This window comes from Rana temporaria (genome assembly GCF_905171775.1).
Source record: "Rana temporaria chromosome 9 unlocalized genomic scaffold, aRanTem1.1 chr9d, whole genome shotgun sequence".
NCBI lineage: Eukaryota > Metazoa > Chordata > Amphibia > Anura > Ranidae > Rana > Rana temporaria.
Genome location: NW_024404480.1, coordinates 160093 through 182517, shown reverse-complemented (window position 1 = coordinate 182517; position 22425 = coordinate 160093). Strand labels below are relative to the sequence as shown.

The window sequence follows — 22425 nt, the reverse complement described above, 5'->3', positions numbered from 1 at the left end:
ACCGATAATTAGAAGCTGACACGTAACGCGTTTCAGGGAAACACATCCCCCTTCTTCAGGGCTGGAAAATACAGGAGATCGGCTGACATGACAGCGAGGTTGTTACAGACGTCTGCGATCCGATCTCTAAAATCCTGATTTAGTGATTCATGAAAACACCGCAGAGCCGTCTACTACTGGAGCTGCTTCTATGCCATTCCTCTTACTGAAAGGAACCCTTCCCGTGTGCCGAGGAGAAACCTCCCGGCCTCCAGAGGTGACAGCACGATCACAATACGGACCCCTTATATATTTATACATGGAGATCATACCCCTCCTTATGTATTTATACATGGAGATCATATCCCCCCTTATATATTTATACATGGAAATCATATCCTCCCTTATGTATTTATACATGGAGATCATATCCCCCCCTTATGTATTTATACATGGAGATCATATCCCCCCTTATGTATTTATACATGGAGATCATATCCCCCCTTATGTGTTTTTTACATGGAGATCATATCCCCCCTTATGTATTTATACATGGAGATCATATCCCCCCCTTATGTATTTATACATGGAGATCATATCCCCCCTTATGTATTTATACATGGAGATCATATCCCCCCTTATGTATTTATACATGGAGATCATATCCCCCCCTTATGTATTTATACATGGAGATCATATCCCCCCCCCTTATGTATTTATACATGGAGATCATATCCCCCCTTATGTATTTATACATGGAGATCATATCCCCCCTTATGTATTTATACATGGAGATCATATCCCCCCCTTATGTATTTATACATGGAGATCATATCCCCCCCCTTATGTATTTATACATGGAGATCATATCCCCCCCTTATGTATTTATACATGGAGATCATATCCCCCCTTATGTATTTATACATGGAGATCATATCCCCCCCTATGTATTTATACATGGAGATCATATCCCCCCTTATATATTTATACATGGAGATCATATCCCCCCTTATGTATTTACACATGGAGATCATATTCCCCCTTATGTATTTATACATGGAGATCATATCCCCCCCTTATGTATTTATACATGGAGATCATATCCCCCCTTATGTATTATACATGGAGATCATACCCCCCCTTATGTATTATACATGGAGATCATACCCCCCCTTATGTATTTATACATAGAGATCATATCCCCCCCTTATGTATTTATACATGGAGATCATATCCCCCCTTATGTATTTATACATGGAGATCATATCCCCCCTTATGTATTATACATGGAGATCATATCCCCCCTTATGTATTTATACATAGAGATCATATCCCCCCCTTATGTATTTATACATGGAGATCATATCCCCCCCCTTATGTATTTATACATGGAAATCATATCCCCCCCTTATGTATTTATACATGGAGATCATATCCCCCCTTATGTATTTATACATGGAGATCATATCCCCCCCTTATGTATTTATACATGGAGATCATATCCCCCCTTATGTATTTATACATAGAGATCATATCCCCCCCCTTATGTATTTATACATGGAGATCATATCCCCCTTATGTATTTATACATGGAGATCATATCCCCCCTTATGTATTTATACATGGAGATCATATCCCCCCCCTATGTATTTATACATGGAGATCATATCCCCCCTTATATATTTATACATGGAGATCATATCCCCCCTTATGTATTTACACATGGAGATCATATTCCCCCTTATGTATTTATACATGGAGATCATATCACCCCTTATGTATTTATACATGGAGATCATATCCCCCCTTATGTATTTATACATGGAGATCATATCCCCCCTTATGTATTTATACATGGAGATCATATCCCCCCCCTTATGTATTTATACATGGAGATCATATCCCCCCCTTATGTATTTATACATGGAGATCATATCCCCCCTTATGTATTTATACATGGAGATCATATCCCCCCTTATGTATTTATACATGGAGATCATATCCCCCCCTTATGTATTTATACATGGAGATCATATCCCCCCTTATGTATTTATACATGGAGATCATATCCCCCCTTATGTATTTATACATGGAGATCATACCCCTCCTTATGTATTTATACATGGAGATCATATCCCCCCTTATATATTTATACATGGAGATCATATCCCCCCTTATGTATGTATACATGGAGATCATATCCCCCCTTATGTATTTATACATGGAGATCATATCCCCCCCTTATGTATTATACATGGAGATCATATCCCCCCCTTATGTATTATACATGGAGATCATATCCCCCCTTATGTATTTATACATGGAGATCATATCCCCCCTTATGTATTTACACATGGAGATCATATTCCCCCTTATGTATTTATACACGGAGATCATATCCCCCCTTATATATTTATACATGGAGATCATATCCCCCCTTATGTATTTATACATGGAGATCATATCCCCCCCTTATGTATTTATACATGGAGATCATATCCCCCCTTATGTATTATACATGGAGATCATATCCCCCCTTATGTATTTATACATGGAGATCATATCCCCCCTTATGTATTTATACATGGAGATCATATCCCCCCCTTATGTATTTATACATGGAGATCATATCCCCCCTTATGTATTATACATGGAGATCATATCCCCCCTTATGTATTTATACATGGAGATCATATCCCCCCTTATGTATTTATACATGGAGATCATATCCCCCCCTTATGTATTTATACATGGAGATCATATCCCCCCCTTATGCATTTATACATGGAGATCATATCCCCCCTTATGTATTTATACATGGAGATCATATCCCCCCCTTATGTATTTATACATGGAGATCATATCCCCCCTTATGTATTTATACATGGAGATCATATCCCCCTTATGTATTTATACATGGAGATCATACCCCCCCTTATGTATTATACATGGAGATCATACCCCCCCTTATGTATTATACATGGAGATCATATCCCCCCTTATGTAATATACATGGAGATCATATCCCCCCCTTATGTATTTATACATGGAGATCATATCCCCCCTTATGTATTTATACATGGAGATCATATCCCCCCCCTATGTATTTATACATGGAGATCATATCCCCCCTTATATATTTATACATGGAGATCATATCCCCCCTTATGTATTTACACATGGAGATCATATTCCCCCTTATGTATTTATACATGGAGATCATATCACCCCTTATGTATTTATACATGGAGATCATATCCCCCCTTATGTATTTATACATGGAGATCATATCCCCCCCCTTATGTATTTATACATGGAGATCATATCCCCCCCTTATGTATTTATACATGGAGATCATATCCCCCCTTATGTATTTATACATGGAGATCATATCCCCCCTTATGTATTTATACATGGAGATCATATCCCCCCCTTATGTATTTATACATGGAGATCATATCCCCCCTTATGTATTTATACATGGAGATCATATCCCCCCTTATGTATTTATACATGGAGATCATACCCCTCCTTATGTATTTATACATGGAGATCATATCCCCCCTTATATATTTATACATGGAGATCATATCCCCCCTTATGTATTTATACATGGAGATCATATCCCCCCCTTATGTATTTATACATGGAGATCATATCCCCCCTTATGTATTTATACATGGAGATCATATCCCCCCCTTATGTATTTATACATGGAGATCATATCCCCCCTTATGTATTTATACATGGAGATCATATCCCCCCTTATGTATTTATACATGGAGATCATATCCCCCCTTATGTATTTATACATGGAGATCATATCCCCCCCTTATGTATTATACATGGAGATCATATCCCCCCCTTATGTATTATACATGGAGATCATATCCCCCCTTATGTATTTATACATGGAGATCATATCCCCCCTTATGTATTTATACATGGAGATCATATCCCCCCCTTATGTATTATACATGGAGATCATATCCCCCCCTTATGTATTTATACATGGAGATCATACCCCCCCTTATGTATTATACATGGAGATCATATCCCCCCCTTATGTATTTATACATGGAGATCATATCCCCCCTTATGTATTATACATGGAGATCATATCCCCCCTTATGTATTTATACATGGAGATCATATCCCCCCTTATGTATTTATACATGGAGATCATATCCCCCCTTATGTATTTATACATGGAGATCATATCCCCCCTTATGTATTTATACATGGAGATCATATCCCCCTTATGTATTTATACATGGAGATCATATCCCCCCCTTATGTATTATACATGGAGATCATATCCCCCCCTTATGTATTATACATGGAGATCATATCCCCCCTTATGTATTTATACATGGAGATCATATCCCCCCTTATGTATTTATACATGGAGATCATATCCCCCCCTTATGTATTATACATGGAGATCATATCCCCCCCTTATGTATTTATACATGGAGATCATACCCCCCCTTATGTATTATACATGGAGATCATATCCCCCCCTTATGTATTTATACATGGAGATCATATCCCCCCTTATGTATTATACATGGAGATCATATCCCCCCTTATGTATTTATACATGGAGATCATATCCCCCCTTATGTATTATACATGGAGATCATATCCCCCCTTATGTATTTATACATGGAGATCATATCCCCCCCTTATGTATTTATACATGGAGATCATATCCCCCTTATGTATTTATACATGGAGATCATATCCCCCTTATGTATTTATACATGGAGATCATATCCCCCCCTTATGTATTTATACATAGAGATCATATCCCCCCTTATGTATTTATACATGGAGATCATATCACCCCTTATGTATTTATACATGGAGATCATATCCCCCCTTATGTATTTATACATGGAGATCATATCCCCCCCTTATGTATTTATACATGGAGATCATATCCCCCCCTTATGTATTTATACATGGAGATCATATCCCCCCTTATGTATTTATACATGGAGATCATATCCCCCCTTATGTATTTATACATGGAGATCATATCCCCCCCTTATGTATTTATACATGGAGATCATATCCCCCCTTATGTATTTATACATGGAGATCATATCCCCCCTTATGTATTTATACATGGAGATCATACCCCTCCTTATGTATTTATACATGGAGATCATATCCCCCCTTATATATTTATACATGGAGATCATATCCCCCCTTATGTATTTATACATGGAGATCATATCCCCCCTTATGTATTTATACATGGAGATCATATCCCCCCTTATGTATTTATACATGGAGATCATATCCCCCCCTTATGTATTATACATGGAGATCATATCCCCCTTATGTATTTATACATGGAGATCATATCCCCCCCTTATGTATTTATACATGGAGATCATATCCCCCCTTATGTATTTATACATGGAGATCATATCCCCCCCTTATGTATTTATACATGGAGATCATATCCCCCCCTTATGTATTTATACATGGAGATCATATCCCCCCTTATGTATTTATACATGGAGATCATATCCCCCCTTATGTATTTATACATGGAGATCATATCCCCCCTTATGTATTTATACATGGAGATCATATCCCCCCCTTATGTATTTATACATGGAGATCATATCCCCCCCTTATGTATTATACATGGAGATCATATCCCCCCCTTATGTATTATACATGGAGATCATATCCCCCCTTATGTATTTATACATGGAGATCATATCCCCCCCTTATGTATTTATACATGGAGATCATATCCCCCCTTATGTATTATACATGGAGATCATATCCCCCCCTTATGTATTTATACATGGAGATCATATCCCCCCTTATGTATTATACATGGAGATCATATCCCCCCCTTATGTATTTATACATGGAGATCATATCCCCCCCTTATGTATTTATACATGGAGATCATATCCCCCCCTTATGTATTTATACATGGAGATCATACCCCCCCTTATGTATTTATACATGGAGATCATATCCCCCCCTTATGTATTTATACATGGAGATCATATCCCCCCCTTATGTATTTATACATGGAGATCATATCCCCCCTTATGTATTATACATAGAGATCATACCCCCCCTTATGTATTATACATGGAGATCATACCCCCCCTTATGTATTATACATGGAGATCATATCCCCCCTTATGTATTATACATGGAGGTAATACCCCCCCCCATGTATTGATGTATATAGTATATTTCTCGGATGTAGAAGATCTCAGGTGATACTTTGTGTCGAAGTTGAATCCTTTCATTGTAATATTATATCAGATAATTCCCAGTAATCGTTCGGTTGAATAATCGGCTGATGTGGGTTGTCTGTAGCGCCCAGCATGCGTCTGACGGAGGGATGAACACCTCGCTGCCGCTGGCGCTCCCCTCCCCCCCCTGCTTTTGGTAATAAAGCTTTGTGTTTTCTATGGCGGTCCTTCTCCCCCGGGAGCGATCGCTCTTTTTTTATTGATTGCAGTCACTCTGGTGTGTTGGATTTTCCCGGGGGGGGGGGGGGGGAGAGATAATGGCTGCAATCTATTAACCTCTCGCCACCCACGTGTGACAGTAGAGGGCGGGCTCTAACACCTCCCCCCCCCCCGTTATATACACCCCCGGAGGTTTCCGTGCTGAGAGCGATCCCATTGCTTTCTAGTAATGATTGGGAGCCAAGGAGACTGGCTCGTGGTCACGTGACCATCGTCACAGCCAATCACAGCGGTCACATTATGGGGAAGGCCATCCTGCCCGATATTTGCCCAAAAGAAAGCGTTACAGGGGATCCCCGACTTACGCACAAGTTGGGTATTTTGGGTTTCTTCTCAGAAAATGTCCGTAAGTCAGAAACCGCATGCGCAGAACGGCAATGACGTCATTTTCCGATGTTCCGAAGAATGTACCCGCATGCGCAGAACGTCCCGTTCGTAAGTAGGAGTTGTTTGGAAGTCGGGGACCCCCTGTACACTAAACATGTACCTGATCTGCATGAGCGTGGGGAAGAGGAGGAGGAGGCATTCAATATGACGAATCCATAAAGAGTACCTGTCTCTTTATAAGTACTATACCAGTGGCGGCTGGTGCATCGAATTTTTTTTGGGGGGCACAAACAAATGAAAAAAAAAAAACATCAAATGCAACCACTGTGCCCATCAAACGCAGCCACTGTGCCCATCAAACGCAGCCACTGTGCCCATCAATTGTCGCCACTGTGCCCATCAATTGTCGCCATTGTGTCCATCAATTGTCGCCACTGTGCCCATCAATTGTCGCCACTGTGCCCATCAATTGTCGCCACTGTGCCCAGCAAAAGCAGCCACTGTGCCCATCAAACGCAGCCACTGTGCCCATCAATGTCTTCTCCCGCCCTCGATGGCACTACAGCCAATCAGGTTACCGGTAACCAGGCCCGGGGGAACCTGATTGGCTGAGATGTGTGTCAGTGTTAACCAAGGAACGCACACCCCCTGCGTCCCCTGGTTAACTATTTGGAAGCCGATTAGAGCCCTCAGGCTGTAATTGGGAAGCCTATCAGACCCGCTGGCCCTGATAGACACTTCCACAGCCAACCAGCTGCTGTTATTCAGATGGCCGGCGCTCACCGGGGGGCCGGCCATCTGAATAGCGGGCGGCAGCGTCGCCGGCGACAACACATAAATTCATGTAATGCATGAATCTATGTATTGTTGACTTGAGTGACGGGTGCAGGAGAGAGGGGGCGGCGCTCCTGCGCCCACTATGGACGCACCGCCGCTGTAACTATACTATAATAATGTAATAAAAAAATGATCTAACTAAAAATGTGTAGCCAATCAATTAGATAGAGAGCTAGCTAGAACACAGCGCTGCAGCTGCTCTCTATGCCTCTATACCTGTTGCTGCTAGTAGGGACTAGGCTGAGGACCAGAGACACTTCGGCAGGGGCGAACCTGTCTATCGCCTCCTCCCCTATCCATGCGTCCTGCCCCTTTCGGGACACCGGTGCATGGATTCAAATACTGTGGTGTGTTTTTTTGAAGCCCCGATTAGAGCCAGGTAACACGCTGCCTGTAGGAGCCCGCAACCCACTCATAGGAGCCCGCAACCCGGACGCTACCCACCACCTGTAGGAGCCGATGGGGTAAGTGCCGGAGTGGGGGGGGGTGCCGCTGACTGACCAACCGCTGAACACCACCAGCCACCACTGCACTTTGGGAAGATCTTGAGGATGTTTGAACAGCAGGACCACTGTGGCTGTATCACTGGGACTGGTGAGACAGCATTGTTGCCACTGACCTGTTGCTGCTAAGGACTGAGCACCTTGGAACTGGACTAGCGGTCTTTACCATTACATGCAGACTTTACTGGGACTAAACTTATGTGCACCACCATGAAGAATAGGCCCCAACGCTAGCCGGCTGAAGAACTAGGGCAAAGGACTATCGCTTTAGCTGCTCTACAAGGACTTCATTCACCGCCTATAGTAAGGGGTACCATTGTAGTAAACCTGGGCTATAGCACAGTCATTCCTAGAGTGTACTCAAGCAGTACAGTACACTGGTTGTAGGAAAGTTATTACAATCCTGTACATTTATCTGCTTAACCTGGTGTGTTAGAGGGGCCGAGGTTGTCTACAGAGTGGAGGGTGAGCACAGAGAATCCAAACTATTAAGGGGGCAGCTCTACAAATAGCTTTATAGAAGACCCTACAAAAAACCTGCCACTGGCACAGATGGACATACCTAAGCGCCTATTGTGAGGCACATATTACACAACTCCATACGAACCAGAGGTAGAAGAATTTTAGGCCCCTCAATTAGGTTTAGCTCTACTACTTAGAAGACTAGACAACAAATACACGGGACAATAGTCTTTTTTAACAGATATGGGCAATACCTTTAAATTCTAAACAGTAACAGACAGGACACATAAAACGGTTTTAGGACTTTATGGGATCGGGGGGCCAAGTGAAACATCTGAGGGTCCCTGACTGACATAAGTGCACAGCTTCAAATATACAATACATAATAGAAACTACTAGTAACAGCTTTTAGTCCGACCACCTCTGATACAAGACAGATATTAGGCAACTCGCCCAATACCATACTCGCCCAATACCATACTCGCCCAATACCATACTCGCCCAATACCATACTCGCCAATACCATAACATGACCTAACGATCCATCATAGACTGCTACGATTCTTTATAGGCGAGACATACACCATATGACCAAAAGTATGTGAACACCTGACCATCACACCTACAATATGAATATAGAAGAAAGAAAGTGGCCGCTCACCTGAACGAGAAGTTTGATTGACAGAAATCGTAATTGTCGCATGCCGGGCAGATGATACAGGACCATATCCGTGTGAAACGTTAACCTTGGTCCTGTGTCATCCGTCTGGCGAATGCGACAATTACGATTTCTGTCAAGCAAACTTCTCGCTCCAGTGTGTGGCCACTTTCTATCTTCTATATACTCTAGAAGCGGTGGTGAGCTGGGGCGAGCACCTGGAGAGACATTGCACCTCATTGGCCTAAGCGGTGTATGCTTTGTGTTGTGAACTTTGGACACACCCACAATATGGCCAGAAATACGTTAATTCCCCATCATACAAAGACAATTGTGCTCTTCCAGCCTTGTGGTAACGGTTTTGTGAGGACCCCTTTCTGTTCCAGTATGACTGTGGCCCCCCTGTGTACAAAGCCATCTCCATAAAGACATGGTGTGACCAGATTGGTGTGGAGAAACTAGAGTGTCCTGCACAGAGCCCTGACCTCAACTCTACTTCTGGAAGACCTTTGGTATAAGGTCTTCTCATCCAACATCAGTACCTGCCCATAACCCTACGGAACACCCTTCAGAAGAGGTCATTTTACCCCAAAGGGATTCAGTAGGTCTGAGATCATGGAGCAACTCCAGTGTCCTGTACAGAGCCCTGACACTACTGATCACCTTTGGGATGGATTGGAACACTGATTCTGAGTCAGGTCGTGTTCTATAACCTGATGGGTCCGGTTATAACTCCATCATACAAAGACATTGTAGACAATTGTGCTCTTTCAGCCTTGTGGTAACAGTTTGGTGAAGACCCAATTCTGTTACAGCATGACTGTGGCCCCCCTTATATACAAAGTCAGCTCCATAAAGACATGGTGTGACCAGTTTAGTGTGGAGGATCTCGAGTGTCCTGTATAGAGCCCTGACTTAATCCCTACTTTTGGAACATCTGTGTTATAAGGTCTTCTCATCCAACAGCAGGACCTGCCCTTAATCCTACAGAACACCTTTAGAATGAGGCCTTCCCAAAGGTGTTCAGTAGGTTTGACGTCATGGAGAAACTGGAGTGCCCTGCACAGAGCCCTGACCTCAACCTTACTGATCACATTGGGGATGAATTGGAACACTGATGGCCCAACATGCAAGACAGGTCTACTCATCCAACCTGACCTCACAAATGGCACAAATTCCCACAGACACCCTCCAAAATCATGTAGAAAGCCTTCCCAGAAGATTGGAGAGAGCTCCATTGTGACAGACTCACCTGGGACAGAGGCTTTTGGAGGTGACTGAATGCTAGCCTCTTGCCTTGCGATCATGGGCCCTGGCATTTGGGGGAACGATGCTCTTTGTGAGCTGTATGCCTGGGGACCCTGTATATGCCATATTAGAGTGACTGATTCATACTGTTGGGACATACAGTGTAAGGAGATGCTAATGCCGTCACCTCCAGCCATTTGTCTGTTCTCTGTGCTAATTGACCCTGCTATTGTGTGAACATGTCCTGTGTTTACACTTATGATAATGTGTATTGTATAGCAGGTGAGCGAGGAGATGTGACGTCTACCCTGAAAGGTCATATCTATGAGTCACCTAGTCTGATTAGTTAATTAGCTCATGTTAATTTATGTTCTGGTTACCTCCTCTTTAAACTGTATATAAGGTTGTATTCTTGGTTCTATTAAACATTCCATGTTCCGCAGACAAACAAGTCTCGTCTCGTTGTGTGCTTGTGAGCAGCTGGAATATCCGATATCTATATCCAGACTGATAGGAAGCGGTATAAGACTGAAGCACTCAAGCGGAGTGTGGGACGTTCCGTTACACCCATAAAGACATGGTGTGACCAGTTTGGTTTGAAGGAACTCCAGTGTCCTGCACAGAGCCCTGACCTCAACTCTATTTCTGGAATACCTTTGGTATAAGGTTCTCTCATCCAACATCAGTACCTGCCCATGACCCTATGGAACACCCTTGGGAAGAGGTCATTTTACCCCAAAGGCATTGAGTAGGTTTGAAGTCATGGAGAAACTCTAGTGTCCTGTACAGAGCCCTGACCCTACTGATCACCTTTGGGATGTATTGGAACACTGATCGTGAGGCAGGTCGTCTCCTATAACCTGATGGGTCCTGTGATAACTCCATCATACAAAGACATTGGAGACAATTGTGCTCTTCCAACCTTGTGGCAACGGTTTGGTGAAGACCCTTTTCTTTTCCCCCATAACTGTGCCCCCCCCTGTGTGCAAAGCCAGCTCCATAAAGACACGGTGTGACCAGTTTGGTGTGGAGGATCTCCAGCGTCCTGCACAGAGCCCTGACCTCAACCCTACTGAACACCTTCGGGATGAATTGGAATGTCGATGGTGAGCCAAGTACTCTCATTCGACATCAGAAACCTGACCTCACAAATGGACACGAATTCCCACAGACACCCTCCAATATCTTGTGGAAAGTCTTCCCAGAAGGGTGAAGGATGGTATAGTCTCAAAGGGAGCAACTCCATATTAAGAGCAATGATTTTGGAATGGGATATCCAACAAACTCATATAGCAGAAGGAACTTGTCTGTCTTGCACAGAGCCCTGACCTCAACACCCCTGAACACCCTTGGGATGAAATGGAACACTGATTCTGAACAAAGACTTCTCGTCCAATATCAGTACCTGACCATATGAATAGGCACACATTCCTCCAAAATCTTGTGGAAATCCTTCCCAGAAGAGTGAAGAATGTTATAGCAGAACATGGGGCCAATTCCAAATTAATGGCCATGATCATGGGATGGGATACCCAACAAGCTCAGAGCCCTGACTTCAACCCTACTGAAAACCTTTGGGATGACTTGGAAGGACAATCGTGCGTCAGGTCTTTTTATCGGTGCCCAACGTGGGGCTTGATGAGTGAGCCCAGGTCTTCTCACCCAACATCAGTACCTGACCTCCAAAATGGGTAAAAATTCCCACAGACACCCTCCAAAATCTTGTGGGACAACCTTCCCAATAGAGTGAAAGCTGTTACAGCCACAAAGAGGGGGAAACTCCATATCAATACTCATGGTTTTGGAATTGGATGTCCAACTAGATCATATAGGTGTGATGGTCGGGTGTCCACCAACCTTTGGCCATATAGTATAAAATGTTGACCTGTCTGTGTTTCCATCTTCTGGTAGCGAAAACAGTTTAACATTAAAGAACAAGTCATTTGACATGTGATCTGAAGAGATCTTGTGGTTTGAACTGATCTGCTCTCTAGTGAAACAAAATGATGAACCAAGGCCTTGATATCAATGGAAGCACCCAGGTTATTGAATTCTATTCCCCCGTACACACGATCGAAAATTCCGACAGCAATAGTGCGATGTGAGCTTTTGAATGGAAATTCCGACCGTGTAGGCTCCATTGGACTTTTGCTTTCGGAATTTCCACCAACAAAATATTGAGAGCTGGTTCTCAAAAATTACTATGGGAAAATCCGATCGCCTGTAGCAATTCCGACACGCAAAATTCCGACGCATGCTCGGAAACAATTAGACGGAAGCATTGAACTTAATTTTCTCGGCTCGTCATAGTGTTGTACGTCACCGCGTTCTTGGCGGTCCAAAGTTCGGAGAACTTTTGTGTGACTGTGTGTAGGCAAGCCAAGCTTGAGCGGAATTCCATCAGTAAAACCATCCAAGGTTTTTCCGTCGGAAAAAAAACGATCGTGTGTATGCAGCATAAGACTTGAAGCACAAAGGCATTTAAAGGGTGCTCATAGAATACATTGACGCAATGTTATTAAAACACGAGTGCCCATTGAAGTATTGCCATGTATTGTTCTGTGGAGGATCATCGGGAGGATTGCTTGCAGAACATGAGAACATGAGTCTGCCAGGACAGCAATACAGCACTGTGGCCTGGGGTCTCCCGCACCCCCTACCTGGTTGTATGAAATCCAAACTTTGGGACAGATTTTAGTGTTTTTTTTTATATGACATCAGCTGTGACATCACAAGAACAATAAGGGACAAGATCTACGGTATACGCGCTACACATAGGGTTGGACATGACTTGGTAACACTTGAAATTTATCCCTACAAAAGCTAAGCGACACAAATAGTAAACCATCAAACAAAATCCTATGTCGGTGATGGAGAACCTTGGCACCCCAGAACTACATTTCACATGATGCTCATGCACTCTGCCGTGTAGTTGAGTATCATAGGAAAAAATGTAGTTCCAAAATATCTGGGGTGCCGAGGTTCACCATCACTGTCCGATGTGATGAGGACAGACTTTGCGTGTGGCCGGTTTACGGGGAGAAAACGCTGAAATCTGCCGATCTTTACCAAACGTATAATTCCAATCTGTCATGGATATGCAATAGTCTGGCAGCTTACCTGTTTCTATCTGTCCATTAAGAGGCCTGACTCTGTTCTGGTTACCTTCTTATCTCCTCGACTTCCTGAATGGCCCCACCCAGGCCATCCCAGGAAGTATATAATAACTGTTGCACTACAGGCCTGCAGTGCTGTTCAACAGTGTTGCTTTGCTTAAGTTCCTGTCTGCAGTGTGCTACGTTTACCTCTCTGTGTACCGTTTTTGGCTTGTCCCTGACTTCTCCTGTTTGCCTGTGCCCTTGACCTTTTGCCTGTCCCCGGGTTACCCTGTCTGCCTGTTGCCCTGACCTCGGCTTACCCATCACTTCCGTTTGTCTTGCTTGCTGCTTCCCCTCTCTCTCTGTGGAGCATGACCTAGGGGATCCCAGGGGTCGCGACCTGGATCCAGCTGCGGCGAAGGCCATCCTCACCACTAGAGGCTCTGGTGAACACAAAGCTGGGTCTTAGACTCCGCGCCCTGGGTGATCTTGGGTTCACGCTTCCTCTCAGATAGCAGCAGTCGGCTATAGGGTTCACTACCCTGAGGTGCATCCCTGACCCCAACGGGGTGCACTTGTCACCTGGTCAGAGGTGAAGTGACACTATCACAGAGTAGACAATTCGGTGAGTTCATATCTTGGAGTATGTGCACTGCATTAAGACATGGTGTGTACTATGACTTCAAATGTTATTCTTTTTACTATATCTAGTAGTAGGGGAAACAAGAAAAACGGCACTCAAAGAGTCACCATTAGGCCGGAGTTTAGAGGCTTAGGAAACAATGTGGAGGTTTCGAAAAAATTTAAATGTATTAAAACAAAGGACATGGTATAATCGAAAATGTTCACAAATTATAAAAATCATATAAAATTATACAATTTGTACAGTGAGCCCTTGTGCATCAACGCATTTCACCGTTAGGCTTCTTCAGGGTACAGTCAAGAATCAAAGAAGTAACAAAAAGAAAGAGAACGAGTCTCACTGTCTGAAACGACTATGCCTCTAAAGTCCGGCCTAATGGTGACTCTTTGAGCACCGTTTTTTCTTGTTTCCCCTCCAAAATTTACGGATGTGGCAATGTGAGTGCTTCCCCTTTTGTATCTTTCTATACCTAGTAGTAGTTCTCTATCTATTTAGTGGTCTCATTCTATTGGACTTGTTCTGTATTGATGAAGAACAATCCAACGATCTTCCTCAGCTCCCTTAGATGAGCGGAGAAACATCTTCACCATGACAAGGGGCGGCAAGACTTTGGGGGCGACTCGGCAAGGCGATCTCAAGACGACTTGAGAGGCAACTTGCAAAATGACTTCTGTATTAAAGTCAATGCGAGTCACCCCCAAAGGTCATACAGGAACCTTTTTCTAAGTCGGAGCGACTTGCGTCACTCCTATTAGAGCGGTTCCATTGAATAGAGCCGAGCGCGACTTGTCAGGCGGCTGAGTCCCTGTGTGAACCGGCTCTGAGTGGTGATCACTGTTCCTAAAAGGTATCTATGGTAAGAATGTAAAATTCTATCTTCATCCCCACGTTGTATACTGATTATTCCCAGCCTCCTCCCATCACTCTGAACCATCTTGAACCTTGTGAAGACCCCACACATTTACCTCCTGGAATTCTGGGACACAAAGTCACTAATGCCCTGTGAGTAGGCATTGCTGTGTCACACATTTCACAGAGCCTGCCTTCTGAGAGGAGGAGCCTTCAAGAGGTGGAGTCAGTACAGGCAGCAAGGTACCATGGGGTATGTAGTCCTTAGAAATGGAGGAGGAGCTGCAAAGTATGCTGGGAATGCAAGAGGTTGTGGAAAGAGAAGGCCAGCAGACAGGCAGCACTCACCCCATGAAAGGAGATTTTGCAGCAAATGATATCACCTGGGATGTATTTCAGTTATCTTGCAAACCTGGCCTGTTAGTGGGCCCCCGAGGACAGGGTTGATGACCACTGATATATTGGATTGTCAGTAATGACTAGTGTTTGTATGGTTATTACAAAGCTGATTTTATAGAATAAAAGTGTATGCTGGGACCCGCAATATCCTTTACCCGCCTGATTTTACTGTTTATTGTATTGGACATGACCTTTTCTTCTCGATTCCCTTTAGATAATGGCCAGTGTGAGTCCTAATCAAGCCCTATCACTTCTATACGCCTCCTACATGTACGGTGAGTCCTAATCAAGCCCTATCACTTCTATACGCCTCCTACATGTACGGTGAGTCCTAATCAAGCCCTATCACTTCTATACGCCTCCTACATGTACAGTGAGTCCTAATCAAGCCCTATCACTTCTATACGCCTCCTACATGTACGGCGAGTCCTAATCAAGCTCTATCACTTCTATACGCCTCCTACATGTACGGTGAGTCCTAATCAAGCCCTATCACTTCTATACGCCTCCTACATGTACGGTGAGTCCTAATCAAGCCCTATCACTATTATACATCTCCTACATGTACGGTGAGTCCTAATCAAGCCCTATCACTTCTATACGCCTCCTACATGTACGGTGAGTCCTAATCAAGCCCTATCACTTCTATACGCCTCCTACATGTATGGTAAGTCCTAATCAAGCCCTATCACTTCTATACACCTCCTACATGTACGGTGAGTCCTAATCAAGCCCTATCACTTCTATACGCCTCCTACATGTACGGTGAGTCCTAATCAAGCCCTATGACTTCTTTATGCCTCCTACATGTACGGTAAGTCCTAATCAAGCCCTATGACTTCTATACGCCTCCTACATGTACGGTGAGTCCTAATCAAGCCCTATCACTTCTATACGCCTCCTACATGTACAGTGAGTCCTAATCAAGCCCTATCACTTCTATACGCCTCCTACATGTACGGTGAGTCCTAATCAAGCCCTATCACTTCTATACGCCTCCTACATGTACGGTGAGTCCTAATCAAGCCCTATCACTTCTATACGCCTCCTACATGTACGGGTGTTATGTTCTCTTCCCACGTCCTTCATATTTAGTTGGGAGTATCTTCCATTTTGAGGGTCGTTTGTATCAGTCCTTCACTTCCTGTTAGGTGTCAGGTCTAAGTCCTGCCTTCCGGGAGCTACAACAGTAAAACTCTTGACTTTGTCTAGTAAGCAGAATAATCTTGCACCCACTTTTATCTGGGGGAACAATGGTCCCATCCCCCTTTTTGACTTTTTAAGTGGGTGAATGGTCTTGTCACACACCTTGGAATTACATACCTCCTTTCCTACATATTTTCTTGTTGGGTTTTCGGACACACTCCTTGGAAATCCGTTTTACTGTAAAATGAATAAAAGACTCCAAAATAACAGGAGGTTCTAACCTTGGGAGTCATGCAAGCCTAGGTGGCTGTGCTTTCCCTCTAAACTCCGATAAAAAGGAGGGTGTATAAGTTCTCAAGTGTGAGGTGACCCTAATAGGTCCCCAACCCCATGCAGCTTTTTTATTTTTTTTCCCAACTTAGGAAAGGAAAAAATGTAATGAATTAATTCCAATAATGAAGATTACAATGTAGACGATAGGCCACCGAGCATCTCTCTGTTCCTCAATAGACAGCTGAGAGATGATAAGTGGCTCCCAATCTTGTAAGTTCCCTTTAAATTACAACTTACATGACCCAGAAAACCCACATAAGACTATGCCTATCAAGGACTTTCCAAGAAATAAAAAAAGTGTTTGAAGCCGGGGGGGCAGGGGGGGATAATGCAGGTCAACTTTTAAACAGATCTATCACAGGAACTAAAGACGGGGCACAATATCAATAGGGGGGAGACAGAAAGTGAATCAGAAACTTGGCATAGGTGAGGGGTGTGACGGGCAGGGATGGCAGGTAGGTGGACATACGAAAGGAGGAAATACAGCCAAGATGAGATGAATGAAGAGCCGTGATTTGGGGTTGGCAGTAAGATAAAAAAAAACAATAATCAGGTTTTCTATTGAAATAGAGGAAGGTAAGTCAAGGGGGGGGGGGGGGGGTTTTAGAAGCCACATAATGAAAGCTGAGATCATAAAAATGTGAATAGTGAGAGAGGGATAAAGAGGGTCACCAACCCAACGGAGCAAATCATAGAAATCTATTGAAGATGTCAATGAGCAGTGGAAGCAGAACAACATGTAGGAGTAGATCGTGGTCCACACTTTGATCGGTAGGATGGCCAGCAGAAGTTCATGGAGCCGTATACATGCACACAAAATACAACTTAGAGCTGATGGGAAAACTAAGACCAATGCAGACTGGTATTTGATGGGTGCAGACTGGTATTTGATGGGTGCAGACTGGTATTTTATGGATGCAGACTGGTATTTGATGGGTGCAGACTGGTATTTGATGCATGCAGACTGGTATTTGATGGATGCAGACTGGTATTTGATGGATGCAGACTGGTATTTGATGGGTGCAGACTGGTATTTAATGCATGCAGACTGGTATTTGATGGGTGCAGACTGGTATTTGATGGATGCAGACTGGTATTTGATGGGTTCAGACTTGTATTTGATGGGTGCAGACTGGTATTTGATGGGTGCAGACTGGTGTTTGATGGATGCAGACTGGTATTTGATGAATGCAGACTGGTATTTGATGGATGCAGACTGGTGTTTGATGGATGCAGACTGGTATTTGATGCATGCAGACTGGTGTTTGATGGGTGCAGACTGGTATTTGATGAATGCAGACTGGTATTTGATGGGTGCAGACTGGTATTTGATGGGTGCAGACTGGTATTTGATGAATGCAGACTGGTATTTGATGGATGCAGACTGGTGTTTGATGGATGCAGACTGGTATTTGATGCATGCAGACTGGTGTTTGATGGGTGCAGACTGGTATTTGATGAATGCAGACTGGTATTTGATGGATGCAGACTGGTATTTGATGGGTGCAGACTGGTATTTGATGGATGCAGACTGGTGTTTTATGGATGCAGACTGGTATTTGATGGATGCTGACTGGTATGTGATGAATGCAGACTGGGGTTTGATGGATGCAGACTGGTATTTGATGGATGCAGACTGGTATTTGATGGGTGCAGACTGGTGTTTGATGGGTACAGACTGGTGTTTGATGGGTGCAGACTGGTATTTGATGGATGCAGACTGGTATTTGATGGATGCAGACTGGTATTTGATGGGTGCAGACTGGTATTTGATGGGTGCAGACTGGTGTTTGATGGATGCAGACTGGTATTTGATTAATGCAGACTGGTATTTGATGGATGCAGACTGGTGTTTGATGGGTGCAGACTGGTATTTGATTAATGCAGACTGGTATTTGATGGATGCAGACTGGTATTTGATGTATGCAGACTGGTGTTTGATGGGTGCAGACTAGTGTTTGATGGGTGCAGACTGGTATTTGATGGGTGCAGACTGGTATTTGATGGGTGCAGACTGGTATTTGATGGATTCAGAGTGGTATTTGATGGATGCAGACTGGTATTTGATGGATGCAGACTGGTGTTTGATGGATGCAGACTGGTATTTGATGGATGCAGACTGGTGTTTGATGGATGCAGACTGGTGTTTGATGGGTGCAGACTGGTATTTGATGGGTGCAGACTGGTATTTGATGGATGCAGACTGGTATTTGATGGGTGCAGACTGGTATTTGATGGGTGCAGACTGGTGTTTGATGGGTGCAGACTGGTATTTGATGGGTGCAGACTGGTGTTTGATGGATGCAGACTGGTATTTGATGGGTGCAGACTGGTGTTTGATGGGTGTAGACTGGTATTTGATGGGTGCAGACTGGTGTTTGATGGGTGCAGACTGGTGTTTGATGGGTGCAGACTGGTATTTAATGGATGCAGACTTGTATTTGATGGGTGCAGACTGGTATTTGATGGATGCAGACTGGTATTTGATGGATGCAGACTGGTATTTGATGGATGCAGACGGATCTACAAGGCAATAAAGACAGAGGAGGTCGTGTAGAACACAAGATAACCGGGTGAGGAAAACATAAGGTTCATGACCACGGGGGAGGGGTGGTGGTTGCGGTGACCTTAGCCAAACCTCAGCCTAACTCTCCTTTAATGAATTTCCTCAAAACGGGAACTCATTCATGTGTATGGAACTCAAACTGCACCAGAATCGTGTGTATTGACATGTTCACGGTGGACAAGGAGGATATTGGGATTTTTTTAGGTGCAAAAATTATATCAAATATATTATTTAAAATTCATTTTTTCTTTTGACAAACTAAAATAAAAAATGTTTTTAAAAAAATAAAACAGTTGGCAGATACAGTAAATCAGAATGGTAGCAGGACAGCACTGTAGGATGGATTTCCCAACATGTTTCGCCCATAAGTCAAGCTTCTTCAGGGGAGGGCCGTCCAGTTGTGAAGTACAAGCCTTCTAACAAAAGAAACAAACGAAAAAGCAGAAATCACACATATGTCGATCAATTACACTTATATCAAGAATATATATTACATCCACTTAATTACATTAATTACATAATTACAATTTATATTTATATGTAATTAAGTGGATGTAATATATATTCTTGATATAAGTGTAATTGATCGAAATATGTGTGATTTCTGCTTTTTTGTTTGTTTCTGCCGCTTTGCACCTGAAGGGCGCATATCACCCTACTCCAGACATGGCTCCCATTGAACAGTCCATATGGTCTTAACATCCAACACGTGTTTCCAAACCAGTACCTCTGGAACAGTCCTTAACGTATTGCGTTTTTCAACATGCGCCTCAGAAACAGCTCCTATGGAACAGTCCTTAACCCCTTCAATACCGGGCTTTTATACCCACCTCCATACTGGGCGTATTCCGGCACTTCTCTCCTACATGTACAAATCATCATTCTTTTGCTAGAAAATTACTCAGAACTCCCAAACATTATATATGTTTTTTTTTAGCAGACACCCTAGGGAATAAAATGACGGTCATTGCAACTTTTTATCTTGCACGGTATTTGCGCAATAATTTGTCAAATGCCTTTTTTTGGGGGAAAAATAAATGGTTTCATGAATTAAAAAATAACAAAACAGTAAAGTCAGCCCAATTTTTTTGTACAATATGAAAGATTAGGTTACGCCGAGTAAATAGATACCTAACAGGTCACGCTTTAAAATTGCGCACACTCATGGAATGGCGCCAAACTTCGCTACTTAAAAATCTTCATAGGCGACGCTTTGAACATTTTTACAGGTTACTATTTTCGAGTTACAGAGGAGGTCTAGTGCTAGAATTGTTACACACGCTCTAAGACCTCTTTCACATTGAGGCGTGGAGCCGCGGTGATGGTATAGCCACGCTATTTGTAGCGCGGCTATACCGTCGTATTTACCGCGATATTCGGGCGCTAGCGGTGAGGTCTTAACCCCCGCTAGCGGCCGAAAAAGGGTTTTGCGGGCGGTATTACCGCGCTTTTCCATTGATTTCAATGGGAAGGCGCGGTATAGGAGCGGTGAACATACCGCTCCTATACCGCAGTAAAGATGCGGCTAGCAGGACTTTTGGAGCGCTCCTGCTAGCGCACCGCTTCAGTGTGAAAGCCTTCGGGCTTTCACATTGAACAATACAGGGCAGGTTTTTTCATGCGGTATAGCAGCGCTATTTTTAGCGCTGTACCGCATGAAAAACGCCTCAATGTGAAAGGGGCCTAACGCACGCGGCGATACCTCACATATGTGGTTTTAAACGGTGTTTACATATGTGGGCGGGACTTACGTGTGCGTTCGCTTCTAAACGCGAGGTACCGGGGACAGGGGCGTTTAAATAAAAAAATTTTTTTTTTATTCTACTTATTTTATTTTTTATTTTTACATGTTTTTTTTTTGATCACTTTCATTCCTATTACAAGGAATGTAAACATCCCTTGTAATAGGAAAGGTGTGTGACAGGTCCTCTTTATGGAGAGAGGCGGGGTCAATAAGACCTCCCCCCACATCTCTCCTCCAGGCTGGAAAGCATGAGATTGTGAAAAAAAAATCACCGATCTCATGCTTACTAGCCGCAATCGCGACTTTGTTTACTTCAGGGTACCCGGGCGTGACGTCATCACATCGCGCCGGGGGCGGCGGGCATAGAGATGACTGTCATCTCTATGTTTCCCATCTGACGCTGGACAATTCTTTCTCCGGGCCCCTGATGGCACGAGAGAGCCCGGAGAAGCACCCGATGGCGGCGGGAGGGGGGATGTCCCCTTCCGCCGCCTATAAGAACGATCAAGCGGCGGAACCGGCGCTATGATCATTCTTGTGGTGCGCAGAATCGCCGCCGGCAAACAATGATATCTGAATGATGCCTCATCATTCAGATATCCCCTCACAAAGCCCAGGACGTCATATGATGTCCACCCAGGATGGGAGATCCCCTCTGTGGAGGTCATATGACTATGGGCCGGTACGGAAGTGGTTAACTGTCTTCCAACATGTGCTTCAGAAACGGCTCCTATGGAACAGTCCATAACGGTCTTAGCGTGTTGTGCTTCCCAACACGTGTCGCTTTGCTACTGGGTGACACACCAACATTATTCTTCCGTGACGGCTTCCATGTCACTATTCTGTATCTTCTTCTTCCTGACATCTTCATGAAGGGGTATAGCACCAGCAAGGGGTGTCCATTCACTCACCATTCACCAGCGCACACTCAGAGCAACAACTCAACCATCTCTGAGATGCAGAGCCTCGAGGAGGATTCTACTTGGCCATATTACTAGCCTAATATATATATCTTTTATCACACTATGTCATGACATACATCAACCCATCATCATAATATATGCTGTAACGGGAGGGCCCGTGGGACCCAGAGGCCCTTGAAGGATGTGGGGTAC

At 43.7% G+C, this 22425-nt stretch overlaps 1 protein-coding gene across 3 annotated transcripts in view; it reads right to left on the bottom strand.

Moving 5' to 3' along the window:
• NLGN3 (neuroligin 3) overlaps positions 1 to 22425 on the bottom strand; it is a 180694-nt gene that overhangs the window by 54568 nt on the left and 103701 nt on the right. The window contains exon 3 of one of the 3 annotated variants that reach the window (XM_040334427.1): positions 16845 to 16904. The exons of the other annotated variants lie outside the window; for them this stretch is intronic. Coding sequence (XP_040190361.1) covers positions 16845 to 16904 — 60 coding nt within the window. The remainder of the gene's footprint in view (positions 1 to 16844; positions 16905 to 22425) is intronic. 3 annotated transcript variants of the gene reach the window in all.